Here is a 13,838-nt window from a genome sequence, read left to right as displayed (position 1 = left end):
CTGTCGGCTTTCCCCTTTGTTCTAGTTTAAAAGCTGCTCTATCTCCTTTTTAAAGGTTAGCGCCAGCAGTCTGGTTCCACCCTGGTTAAGGTGGAGCCCATCCCTTCGGAAGCGACTCCCCCTTCCCCAAAAGGTTCCCCAGTTCCTTACAAAACTGAATCCCTCTTCCTTGCCCCATCATCTCATCCATGCATTGAGACTCCGGAGCTCTGCCTGCCTCTGGGGACCTGCGCATGGAACAGGGAGCATTTCAGAGAATGCTACCCTGGAGGCTCTGGATTTAAGCTTTCTACCTAAGAGCCTAAATTTGGCTTCCAGAACCTCCCTCCCACATTTTCCTATGTCGTTGGTGCCCACATGTACCACGACAGCCGGCTCCTCCCCAGCACTGTCTAAAATCCTATCTAGGTGACGCGTGAGGTCTGCCACCTTCGCACCAGGTAGGCATGTTACCATGCGATCCTCCCGCCCACCAGCCGCCCAGCTGTCTACATTCCTAATAATCGAATCACCAACTATGACGGCCGACCTAACCCTTCCCTCCTGGGCAGTAGGCCTTGGGGAGATATCCTCAGTGTGAAAGGTCAATGCATCACCTGGAGAGCAGGTCCTTACTACAAGATCATTTCCTGCTGCACCAGGTTGATGCTCTCCCATTATGAGACCTTCATCCTCCAAGGCAGCACCAGGGCTGCCAGACTGGAGTTGGGACTTGGCTACTATGTCCCTGAAGGTCTCATCTATATACCTCTCTGTCTCCCTCAGCTCCTCCAGGTCTGCCACTCCAGCCTCCAGAGATCGGACTCGTTCTCTGAGAGCCAGGAGCTCTTTGCATCGTATGCACATGTACAACTTCTCACCAGCGGGGAAAAAATCATACATGTGACACTCGATGCAAAAGACTGGGAAGCCCCCCTCTTGCTGCTGGACTGCTGCCTTCATCTTAGATTTGTTCAGTTCCTAGTTAGGTTTTAGGATGCTATGGGTGTAGGATTGCGTACAATTAGGGTCCTCTAAATGTATTAGTGCATTCACTATATAAATCTGGTAGTGACCTACAAGGGAATGATCAAACTCTTGATAAGGTGGGGGGAATTTCTGAGTTTAAGTTAAAAGGCTGAATAATTATTATTTTTTTTTTTTAGTGTGAAAGTGGCACCTGCCTATGAATTAAAGGGTGAGCTAGGGGTAGGTGGGAGAGGGTTGGGAAATACAAACACACAGACTTCTGTTTTTTGCCTGCCTTTCTGCATTTCTGACACTCAGTAAGAGGATGGGATGGGAGCAGGCATAGTCATTAGAAAATATGTGCTTTTTCCTAAACCATTTTAAAAGTAGAAGATATCTCTAAGATGATGAAACAAAAAAGGCAAGGAGACCTAGGAGTAAGACCAATAGGTGAGGCGTACAGTGGAGAAACTTATTTTGCTATGTGCCAAGAGTGCCACTGCTTTAAAATGAATACATATTTATAGATAATATATTTAAACAAAGTTGCCAGTAATTTTCCAGGAATCCTGTTTTCATGAGGTTTTTTTTAGTGCAGATGCGGCGACCAGAATTGTACACAGATTTCAAGGTGCGGTCTCACCATAGTGCGATACGGAGGCATTATGACATTTTGCATTTTATGTATCACAGTCTGCTTGTGATTTAACTACTCTGAATAATTTTGTATCATCCGCAAATTTGATAACCTCACTCTTCGTATTCCTTTCCAGATCATTTATAAATATATTGAAAAGCACCAGTCCAAGTACAGATCCACTGTTTACCTTTTTCCACTGAGAAAATTGACCATTTAATCCTACTCTCTGTTTCCTGTCTTTTTAACCAGTTTGTAATCCACGAAAGGACATCACTTTCTATCCCATGACTTTTTAGTTTCTTAGAAGCCTCTCATGAGGGACTTTGTTGAACACCTTCTGAAAATCCAAATACACTACATATACCGGTTCACCTTTATCCACATGTTTATTAACCCCTTCAAAAAAATGAAGTAGATTTGTGAGGCAAGACTTCCCTTGGGTAAATCCATGCTGACTGTGTTCCATTAAACCATGTCTTTCTATATGCTCTACGATTTTGATCTTGAGAATAGTTTCCCCTATTTTTCCCTGCACTGAAGTCAGGCTCACTGGTCTATAGTTTCCCAGATCGCCCCTAGAGCCCTTTTTAAATATTGGTGTTACATTGGCCACCCTCCAGTCTTCAGGTACAATGGATGATTTTAATGATAGGTTACAAATTTTAAATAGATCTGACATTTCATTTTTGAGTTCCTTCAGAACCCTTGGGTGCATATCATCTGGTCCAGGTGATTTGCTACTCTTTAGGTTGGCAATCTGGCCTACTACATCTTCCCGGTTCACAGTGATTTGGTTCAGTTCATCTGACTCATCATCCTTGAAAACCATCTCCAGAACCGGTATCTCTCCAACACTAAGATTATATTTTTAAACAATGTCCATGCCTGTTGAACACTATTAACCTTTACAGTTGCACCTTTCAGTATTTTTCTAATTGTTTTCCTCATTTTATCAAAGTTTCCCTTTTGACAATTTAGTGTTAGGGCTGAAGGTTTACATATTGTCCCCCTTCCATTCATTAGTTCAAATTTGATCATGTTATGATCACTGTTGCCAAGTGGCCCCACCACTGTTACCTCTTTCACCAAATCCTGCATTCCACTAAGAATTAAATCTAAAATAGCTCCCTCTCTTGTTGGTTCTTGAACCAATTACTCCATGAAGCAGTCCATCCAGGAATTTTATGTCTGTAGCATGTTCTGATGTTACATTTTACCCAGTCAATATTGGGGTAATTGAAATCTCCCATTATTACTGCACTGCCAAATCGATTAGCTTCTCTGATTTCTCTTAGCATTTCATCATCTGTCTGACCATTTTGGCCAGATGGATGGTAGTATACTCCTATCATTATACTCTTACTCAACACATATGGGATTTCTACCCATATAGATTCTACTGTGCATTTAGTCTCTTGCAGGATCTTTATTCTGTTGGACTCTATACCCTCCTGGACATACCACACCCCCACCAAGTTGATCCTTCCTATCATTGTGATATAATTTGTACCCTGATATAGCACTGTCCCATTGGTTATCCTCCTTCCACCAGGTCTCTGAGATGCCAATTAAGTCTATGTCATCATTCACTGCTATACACTCTAATTCTCCCATCTTAGTTCTTAGACTTCTTGCATTAGCATACAGACATTTCAAAGTGTATTTTTTGTTTGTATTAACAGCCTGTTTTTCAGGTGATAGCGATAATTTGGAATCTTTTTGTTGTGACCTCTATGGAATGTGGACCCTTGGCCTGTGTTGGGATTGGTACTACCTGGGAGGAAGGCCCGTCGCAGGTTCCCAATGACAGGAGGCAAGGTTGATGGAAGACAGGGGCCAGCTGGACCTTCATCAATACCAATCCCGTTCCCCACGGGTTGAGCCTTTGGGTGCCGGGACCGGCTGGACTTAGGTGGGCCCCTGGGAAGGCAATAGGTGATGAAGAGAAAATGCAAGCGGTCCAAGGTCAGGAAGCCAGAGGAGGTACGATAGCCGGTCCGAGGTCAGGAAGCCAGAAGATCAGTCCGAAGGGAGAAGGACGGAAGAAGAACGAGCAGGCAGGATCCGGGACAGGAAAGCTGGAACAGGAACGGAGCAAGAAGCGGGAACAGGAGCTGGAGTACGCTGATGCAGGAACCCAAGGCAGAACACCGAGGAAGCAGACCTGTAGCTAAGTCGTCGGCTGCAGGAGGAAGCTGTGTTTAAATGCCAGGCCGGCTCTGACGTAGGTGGGAGGAGCTGCAGTGATCTTCCACTGCGGGCCCTTTAAGGCTCCCCAGGTGGCACATGTGCTCTCTAGGACGGAGCCCAGGAAGGCGGAGTCGGCAGCGAGACGCAGCAGGAAGGCACGACAACCCCGACGGAATGGAGGGCTCGTTGACCGCGTTGGGGAGCCTGGGAGGTGCAGTCAGTGCTGGGAGTGAAGCAGCACTCTGGAGAGCCGGCGAGGGCAGCCGCAACCGGTAAGCATAACAGTACTCCTTTTCTACACCCCCCTCCCAGGGGTTTGGGCTTGTTGGGGTGAGAGGCATGAAATTGTTGTAAGAGGCCCTTGTCCAGGATGTTGGCAACTGGTTCCCAAGAATTCTCTTCCGGGCCAAAGCCTTCCTAAGCGAGTAGGTACTCCCACCTTCGGCCCCTCTTTCTTATGTCCAGCACCTCCCGCACTTGGTACATGGCGTCGTCTGCTGATGCTATCGGCTGAGGTTCAAGGGGTTTCTTAGTTGGCCAAGATAGGACTAAGGGCTTCAAGAGTGAGACGTGAAAGGAGTTATGAATCTTCAAGGCAGATGGTAGTCTGAGTTGGTATGTTACTGGACCTAGCTGACAGAGCACTGAAAAGGGCCCTGTGTAGCAGGGGGGCCAGGCGCATGGATGGAAGCTTCAGTCGAATGAAGCGTGTACTGAGCCATACTTTATCGCTGGGTCGGAGTTGAGGAGCCGGTCTCCGATGGGCGTCTGCGTTCCGTTTGGCCAGGTGACCCGCCTCTTGTATCAGGCGTTGTGTACGTTCCCACAAGCAATGCATCTCCACATAATTCCGAACATCCCTTCTCAAGGAGGGCCACCAATAAAAGCGTTGGATGGAGGTTAGGGTGCAGGCTCGCCTAGGGTGTCCCACAGTTTGAGCATCATAGGCCCATTGAAGGACCTTTTCGCAGAGTCTGCGGGGTACAACGGTCTTCCCAACCGGAACCGTGATTATAACATGATCAAATTTGAACTAATGACTGGAAGGGGGACAATATGTAAATCTTCAGCCCTAACACTAAATTTTCAAAAGGGAAACTTTGATAAAATGAGGAAAACAATTGGAAAAATACTGAGGAGCTGTAGCCGCGCAGGATCGATAATATGGGTTGGTGGCTCAGGCGTGTCAAGCGGAATAAAGGAGCAGGAAAGGTCATCCACCTTGATATTTTTGGTCGCAGGTTGGTAACGTAGTATAAAATTGAAACGGGTGAAGAAAAAAGCCCATCGGGCCTGTCGGGGATTCAGGAGTTGGGCACGATGTAGGTACTCCAGATTCTTATGGTCGGAGTATACAGTGATACAGTGTTGAGCTCCCTCTAGACAGGGGCGCCACTCTTCGAAGGCGAGCTTCATGGCCAATAACTCCTTATCCTCAATACTGTAATTCTTCTCTGCAGGAAGGAATTGTTTAGAAAAGAAGGAGCAAGGATGCAGGGTCCCAGTGGAGGAATGCTGGCTTAAGACAGCCCCTACCCCCTCAGAGGAGGCATCCACCTCCACGATGAAGGGCTTTTGGGGATCCGGTGCCGAAGACAGGGTTCAGTGAGGAAGGCATCTTTCAAGTGGCGGAAGGCTGTCTGGGCTGCGGCTGGCCATTGTCAGGGGTTGGCTCCTTTGCGGGTCAAGGCAATCAGTAGCACAGTCAAGGAGGAGTAGTTGCGGATGAAGTTTCGATAATAATTGGCAAAGCCAAGGAACCTTTGTAAGCTTTGAGACTGAGCGGTTGGGGCCATTTCAGGATAGTGGAAAGCTTCTCTGGGTCCATTAGGAACCCGTGTCTGGAAACGATATAGCCAGGAAAGGTAAGCTCTCTCTCTCAAAAGAACACTTCTCCAACTTAGTGAACAAATGGTGGTCTCTGAGGCGTTGGAGGACACAAAGGACATCCCGGCGATGAGTCTGGAGATCACGAGAGAAGATCAAGATGTCGCCGAGATAGATGACCACACAGTCGTATAGCATGTCCCGAAACACCTCGTTAATCATGTTTTGGAAGACGGCGGGTGCGTTACAGAGGCCAAAGGGCACAACCAAGTACTCGTAATGGCCGTCTCTGGTGTTAAAGGCCGTCTTCCATTCATCGCCCTCCTTGATATGGACTAAATTATACACCCCTCGGAGGTCCAACTTGGAGAAGATACGAGCTCCTTGCAGGCGATGAAAGAGCTCCGTGATGAGGGGCAGCGGGTAGCGGTCCCTTTGGGTAATGGCATTTAGACCGCAGTAGTCTATACAAGGCCGTGGTGACCCGTCCTTTTTAACCACAAAGAAGAATCCCGCTCTGGCAGGGGACTTCAAAGGCCCGATAAAGCCTTTGGACAGGTTCTCCCTCACATACTCGGACATAGCTTTGGTCTCAGATAAGGACAAGGGGTAAACCCAACCACTGGGTGGTTTCGTACCAGGCAACAGATTGATGGCACAGTAATATTGGCGGTGCAGCGGCAACATATCCGCACCCTCCTTGGAAAAAACATCTGCGTAGGATGAATATTGTGGAGGAAGGCCTGGAGGAAGGAGCGTGGTGGCTAGGCTGGCTTGCTGAGGTGCGGCCTTCAGACAGGAATCATGGCAGGAGGGACTCCAGTGTGAAAGTTGCAGCTGAAGCTTCACCATTAACCAATCACGTTCCCTGCGGGTTGAGCCTTTGGGTGCCGGGATCGGCTGGACTTAGGTGGGCCTCTGGGAAGGTGACAGGTGATGAAGAGAAGATGCAAGTGGTCCGAGGTCAGGAAGCCAGAAGATCAGTCCGAAGGGAGAAGATCGGAAGAGGAACGAACAGGCAGGATCCGGGACAGGAAGGCTGGAACAGGAACGGAGCAAGGTGTGGGAACAGGAGCTGGAGTACGCTGATGCAGAACCCAAGGCAGAACATTGAGGAAGCAGACCTGTAGCCAAGTCGTCGGCTGCAGGAGGAAGCTGGGTTTAAATGCCAGGCCGGCTCTGACGAAGGTGGGAGGAGCTACAATGATCTTCCACTGCAGGCCCTTTAAGGCTCCCCAGGTGGCACGCGCGCGCGCTAGGAGGGAGCCCAGGAAGTTGGGGTCGGCAGCGAGACGCTGCAGGAAGGCCCGACAACCCCAACAGAATGGAGGGTTCAATGACTGCGTTGGGGAGCCCGGGAGGTGCGGTCAGTGCCGGGAGTGAAGCGGCACTCTGGAGAGCCAGCGAGGGCGGCCACAGCCCTCTTTAATTATAGGCACTTGGACTTCTTTTCTTTTCTTATTATTGGAACCTCTCTGTTGGGATGCCCTAACTCTCCTGTTTCATTAGTATCTTTTGAAGATACCTTCCTCCAAACCATGCACTTCTGAGTGACTGTCAGCTTTCTCCCTTGTTCAAGTTTAAAAGCTGCTCTATCTCCTTTTTAAAAGTTAGTGCCAGCAACCTGGTTCCACCCTGGTTAAGGTGGAGCACATCCTGTTGGAAAAGGCTCCCCCTTCCCCAAAAGGTTGTCCAGTTCCTTAAAAAACTGAATCTCCATTCCCTGCACCATCATCTCATCCATGCATTGAGTCTTTGGAGCTCTGCCTGCCTCTGGGGATCTGCATGGAACAGGGAGCATTTCAGAGAATTTGGCTTCCAGAACCTCCCTCCCGCATTTTCCTAAGTCGTTGGTGCCCACATGTACCACGACAGCCGGCTCCTCCCCAGCACTGTCTAAAATCCTATCTAGGTGACGCGTGAGGTACTCCACCTTCGCACCAGGTAGGCATCTTACCAGGCGATCCTCATGCCCACCAGCCACCCAGCTGTCTACATTCCTTTTTTTTTTTTTAATTGTATTTTTATTGCAGTTTAACAATATTACAAGAAAACCTCTTGCAAATAAAATATGGTTTTCTTTTAAACGATACAAATATAGGAAATACAATCCACTATAAAAAGAGAGAAATTATTTCACAAGAAACCCAAAATATTACATATTTAATAGGGGAGAAGCAAAGAAGAAAACAGAGCGCTTTTACTGGTAATAATATATATGAACCATTGAACATTTGACACTCGCCTCTCTATTTACTTAACCGGTTCTTTATGGGAATCTATCAACATTCTTAGCTGATCAGGTTCTTGAAATACGTATTTGGCATTTCTATAACTCACTAGACATCTACATGGATAACGTAGAATAAATTGTCCTCCTTCAGCCGGAACTTCAGGTCATAATACAAGGAGAAGCAAAATGGCCGCCCAGTGAACAGCACGCGTTAAATGCTCCTCCTGCCTTGGAAGATTTTCTTTCTGTATGCTATTGCCGTGATGCCGCATACGAAACGAAAGGCTAAACTCAAAGGAGTAGAGCCTTTAAAAAATACCTGAGATGATTCAGATGAAACTCGAGGAGTGTTTTTCGGCGATCCTCGCCCAAAACACCCGGCGCGAGAGCCGCTAGGGAGGAGGGCTTGGAGCGAAGTCCACATCCTTTGGCTGATGAGATCTCATTGACCCCGGTGGGCACCGGCAGTACCAGCACCTCCGGGAGCTTCACAGAGCATGGACGCTCCAGAAACGGAGGAACTCCAGGATAGCTCGAGAGCTGGGCACCCTGAGGAAGTGGGAGCCGGGAGCAGTAAATTCTTATGCGGATTGGAGAAAGATCTGCATAAACTTGTAGCCATGACGCCATTGCCTAAGCCTGTGACGAAAATAGTGACATCGACTCCGGAAGAACTAGGTGGAATGGCTTTCGGCTCCCCTGAAACAGTGAGTCCAACTCCCGATGGAGGGAAATCAAACATTCTTAGCGGTGGAAGTAAAACTTCTAAACCTGGTACAAATACCTTGGACACACTGCATGCAGCGATAGGGAGATTAGAAAACGCTGTTACTATGTTAACGGGGGTTGTAATGGAGACAAACAGCGCCCTAAAGAAAAATATTGAAATGGTGGAACAACATGAACAAAAAATTACAGATGTGGAATTAAGACTGAAAAAAACGGAACATATACAAACTAATTTAATTCAATCTGATTTAATGAACAGTAAAAAGTTGGGAGTACCTAGAAAATAATATGCGAATATTGAATCTGAGGGTCCTAAATTTCCCTATAGTATCACAGATGGCTCCGGCTGAATTGTTTAAAAGTTATGTTAGCCAGATACTTAAAATGCCAGACTCTTGCATGCCAATTATAAGTAGAACTTATTATTTACCAATGGGAAATAAAGGGGGCCAGATTCAGCAAGAGAGGTTTCAACAGGAGGGAGTAAAAGGAGGAACACCTATAAAAGATAATGGCTTGAATTTGACTGAATTTCTACAAAATTTGCGAGAATTGGAAATAATGAATAGAGGAACACTATTGGTATCATTTACATTTCAATCGGACAGAGATAATATACTAACATTTTTCTTCAGATCCCGTTCATCGCTTTTCTACGGGCAGAAAATCTGGGTGTTTCCAGATCTCACGAGCTACGCAGATTAGGAGCTGTCTACATTCCTAATAATCGACTCGCCAAATATGATGGCCGACCTAACCCTTCCCTCCTGGGAAGAAACTGATTATTGTCCTAGAGATTGATGACATCATGGCTATGAGTGTTTGAGAGCCAGTGCAGAAGTAGGAATTGTCAGGGCTGTCCATGGGGGGGGCGGGAACCGAATATGGTAACCACCCTAAGCCCTGCCGTGGTTGCCCCTATCGCCAACGTTCTAAACTTCAGCATTCCAGGGCCCCACACAGTCCTGACATCAGCCGTGGAAATAATGACGGCAGCAGTATGATGATGGCAGGCAAGATGAACATAAGACTGAACCTGCTTCTAGATGGGGGGGGGGGGGGGGGGACACACACCAGAGCTGTCTTGTGCAAATTTTGTAGGAAGGCCCTAACCTCTGAGAGTCTTTCTCCCGTTTTGTGTCTGTGGGAAACCCTTGGATGAATCATTTTTCCTGGGCACTGTTTTGTCGGTCTAATAGACCAGCACTGTAATTAGTTGCTGGTGATGGCTCTGGCAGGGTAGCTGGCTGATTTTCTGAAGCCACTGAGGAGGAGAGGGAAGAACTGTGTTCCAGCTCTTGGCTTCCTCCTCTCCTCTCCTGCCCGGAGGAGTGGAGGACTGTAAGATATGCTCGCCCCTGGCAGGGGGAGGGGGTCTGAGGGGTAATCTCAAGTGTCAGTTTCAATTTATTTCCAGACTGGTCGGCTGCCTTTGCGTACAAGTACACACAGTCTGTGTTGCTCCGGTCTGTCTATCTCTCTCCTTTACACTACCCTCTCACCTCCCCCACTCTCTCTTTCTCTCTCTGCTTTCCCCTTTCCTTTCTCTGTTCTGTCTTCTTCCTAATCTTTCCTGTGGGTTTATTTCCAGATAAACTCTTTGGGAAGAGACTCCTCCAGGCGGGCCGCTTACATTATGTCCCAGAAAGCTTGGATGAAGGGACAGTACCGCTACAGAGAACTGTTGATGTGTTTAATGACATTTCCAGGTATGGTTGGGTCCCTCCCCTATCTCTCCTCTCCCCCCTCTATTTTTTATGTACTTTCCAGGCAGTGAAGAATTTCAAAGCACAACCATCTGGTCGCAGATCACCACAGCTGATCCGAGACATCTGGTGTGCACCACACAAATCGGGATAATAATTGTGTAGAGATTCAAAATCCGTCACCTGAAACTCAACGTAGGTTGAGGCAGGATTATTTCCTGTGATTCGGAATGGGAGTAGGACAGGGAGTCACAAGCAGATGTGACCTAGGATAGAGGTTGGGTGAGGGGGGAAGAGAGATCGTCATGAGGGTGGGTTAAGGCATAGGTGCCAGCTCTGTGGGTGCTTAGGCACCCCTAAAATAAGCCAGGTCCTTCACTATGTTGCGAGAAGTGGTAATATGTGTTTGTGTAGCACCCTCAGTCATTTTCAAAAGTTGGCCCCATTGTTGAGGGTGAGACATGACCCAGGATGAAGGAAGAAGGGAGAGTCGCAGCAGGTTGGAAACCATGGTGGTGTAGGAGGAGGCTGGAGAGCAGGTGAGAGACCAAGATGTGGGTGGGTAGGGCTGATTCAGGATGGAGGGAGGTTGTGGAGATAATGTGAGGCTGTGACCCAGGGTAGAAATGAGGTAGGAGATGGTGCTGGGGAAGGACATGTTTCATGCGGGCTTCCTTGGTGCTTCCTTCCACAGACTCCACAGATGATCACACGCTGCTGTGGCTCCTGAATCGCATGCGCCTGGGGATTCCTGACGCTCATCATGCAGATCCGACACCACAAGAACACCAAAGTCTATGCGTTCTTTGTCACGGCCACCTACGAGAAGTACGCTCAGCCCTGACAGCCACTCCCACCCAAGCCTCATCTCTCACTTGCCTTGTTGGGTTGCATCACCCTATGATTCTCCATTTGCTCCTCACCCTCTTATTTCAGTCTTGCACAAAATGCATTTCTTGAAACTATCTGTGCAAAATGCAGGGCGGGAGTGAAGTATGTCGGCAGAGCTGTGTGTGTGTGTGTGGTCCCAGTCCTGGAATAGTAAGAGGTACTGCTGAGCAGGAGTAGAGGGCCCTGGCAGAGCTGTGTGTGTGTGTGTGTGTGTGTGTGTGTATGTGTGTGTGTGTGTTTGTGTGGTCCCAGTGCTGGAATAGTAAGAGATACTGCTGAGCAGGACTAGGGTGCACTGGCAGAGCTGTGTGTGGGACTCTCAATACGGGGATAGCAGAGAGTGTTGCAGTGCAGGACTGAGGTATGTCTGTGCCTGGCAAGGTACACTGCAGAGGTTTCAGAGATATATCCTTTAAAGGGCATTGATTTGCTTTCGCTAACAGCTTGCTACGAGGCGCTGAAGAGATTGGGCTCCAGAAGCCAGTGAAAGCTGAATTTGGGGGCGGGACCCGCAGTTTTTCATGTGAAGAAGATTACATTTATGAGAACATTGAGAATGAGCTGCACTTCTTCACGTCTCAGGTGAGTCTCTCTACGGCCCTGCCCGTTTCCCAGCTGTCTATGGGCAGGCGCTGTTGAGGCCACATCTGTTATGCCTTTATAATACTGAGGATAATTAGGTGTCATTGACCAATGGGGGTGCAGCTTTAACAATGCCTGCTGACGTCACAAAGCAGCTGGGTTGAGAAGTGAGAGTGAAGATTACAGGCAACACATTCTGCAGTTCGGAGAGGTTTAAGGGGGATGCATAGAGGTTAAGTGCCCTGTGGGATGTCACATGGTGAATAAGTGGCAGTGCAGTGAGGACTTGCACCTGCTGGTGAGTGAGATGCATGGAAGGGATACCCCCAGGATACCCTGCCCTCGCCCCCCTGAGGGAATCCCAGGGGTTGTGCTTTCCCTTAACACACCCTGTTGTAACGTTGCAGGAGCGGCAGCATATTATCAGATACTGGCTGGAGAACCTGCGAGCCAAACAGGGGGAATCCTTGCACAACATCCACTTCCTGGAGGGCCAGCCAATCAGTGAGTCATGTTCCTGCGGCGCTGTGGCCAAGGAGGCAGGACGTCGCCGTAATATTTCTGAGTTTGCATTGAGTCTGTCTCTCCTCTTCCAGTCTGGCAAATAGAGAGAGGGGCATTGGTACTGTGCCACGGAGGCCCCAGTGCTATCCCAGGTGTCGTTACCATGCCATGAATTCCCCCTATCCCTCCACAGGCACTCCCACCGTGCCACAGACACCTTGAATATACTCCAAGCCTTCCAAGAAGTGCTTTAATACAATGAGTGACCGGTCAGTGCTGGGGAGGGGTTTAGGGGATTCTGGCTTTGGTGACTGGGCACAGATGATCGTCTCCTATGTATGTGACTGCGTTACATAAACTACTAACTCATACTTTCTTCCCCCGCCTCTGCCACGTCCCCTTCCAGTTCCAGAACTGATGGCTCGCGGAGTGATCCAGCAGGTCTTTCCCATCCACGAGCAGAGAATCCTGAGCCGGCTGATGAAGTCCTGGGTCCAGGCTATCTGCGAGGCACAGCCCATAGGTACTGGTGCCTCCGTTACCGTACGGCGTTTCCATGAGGGGGAGGGGGAGGGGGCATAGGGACCCCCTTCTCGGGACTGTAACCAAGTTCTGGATGTGATCAGCTGACTCCCACAGCACGAGGGCGTCTTTCGTCGGCTCTGGTTCATTTTAATGTTGGCGCCCTCAGGTCAGTAGCAGGATTTATTTAGCGGTGAGACTCTCGTGTTAATAGCAGGGTTAATTTAATGGGGAGTTTTTCGGGTCAGTTGCAGGGATCGTTTAATGGTTGCCTGCCTCTCCGATGTAATGGAGCCGCAGTGATTCCTCTCCCTGACTCTTCCCCTCTCGCTTTCCCAGATGATATCTGTGATTACTTTGGGGTGAAGATAGGCATGTACTTTGCCTGGCTGGGATTCTACACATCTGCTATGGTGTATCCCGCTGTCTTTGGCTCTGTGCTCTGGTTCCTCACAGACTCTGATCAGGTAACACTACAGACAGGGGGAGGAGGATTAGATGAAAGCAAGGCGGAAGGACCCTCGTATCTGAGGGGAATGCTCACCCAGTGGAGGTGTATGGGTGTTGGGGGGGGTGGAGTGCTCACTCAGTATGAATGTGGAGTGAGAATCCCTGGGATTTCTTAAAGAGATTGGAGTGGGTGTGCAGCCACTCAGCACTTTGCGTGTAAGGCCCTCCGATTTCTCTCCCGGGTTACTGAAATCACACAAGGATGTATAAGGTAACAGGTTTTTTTTGCTGATCTTTACAGGTACATGAAAATCTGTCACCTTTCAGGTAATACCAGACCTGGCAGCTTGGGGGCTGGAGCTTTTTCTTTCTGTTCAGCTTGTGATCATTTGGATAGCCAGAAAGTATTGGGTGTGATTGGGGTGTTTGCGGCAGAAGCTGTGATCAGGGGCAGCGACCTACAAGAGCTGTGGTATAGGAAGGAGTCTGGTCAGCCAAGGCCCTACCGGAGAATCACAAATCAGCAAGCCCGTGATGGAAGGATGTCAGAGACAGGACGCTGGGCTTGATGGACTATGGGCCTGTTCTAGCATGGGCACTTCTTATTCTCTTATAT

The 13,838-nt window shown here is 48.6% G+C and overlaps 1 protein-coding gene across 1 annotated transcript in view; it reads left to right on the top strand.

Moving 5' to 3' along the window:
* Positions 1-13,838, top strand: part of ANO8 (anoctamin 8) — a 49,011-nt gene that overhangs the window by 13,009 nt on the left and 22,164 nt on the right. The window contains 8 exon segments of the mRNA XM_029613551.1: positions 9,985-10,196; positions 10,198-10,276; positions 10,968-11,029; positions 11,031-11,101; positions 11,608-11,746; positions 12,154-12,250; positions 12,657-12,773; positions 13,112-13,239. Of these exon segments, the coding sequence (XP_029469411.1) occupies positions 9,985-10,196; positions 10,198-10,276; positions 10,968-11,029; positions 11,031-11,101; positions 11,608-11,746; positions 12,154-12,250; positions 12,657-12,773; positions 13,112-13,239 (905 nt within the window).

This window comes from Rhinatrema bivittatum, chromosome 8 (genome assembly GCF_901001135.1).
Source record: "Rhinatrema bivittatum chromosome 8, aRhiBiv1.1, whole genome shotgun sequence".
Lineage (NCBI taxonomy): Eukaryota > Metazoa > Chordata > Amphibia > Gymnophiona > Rhinatrematidae > Rhinatrema > Rhinatrema bivittatum.
Note: the sequence above shows the minus strand (reverse complement) of the source record. Positions and strands in the feature narration are given on the sequence as shown.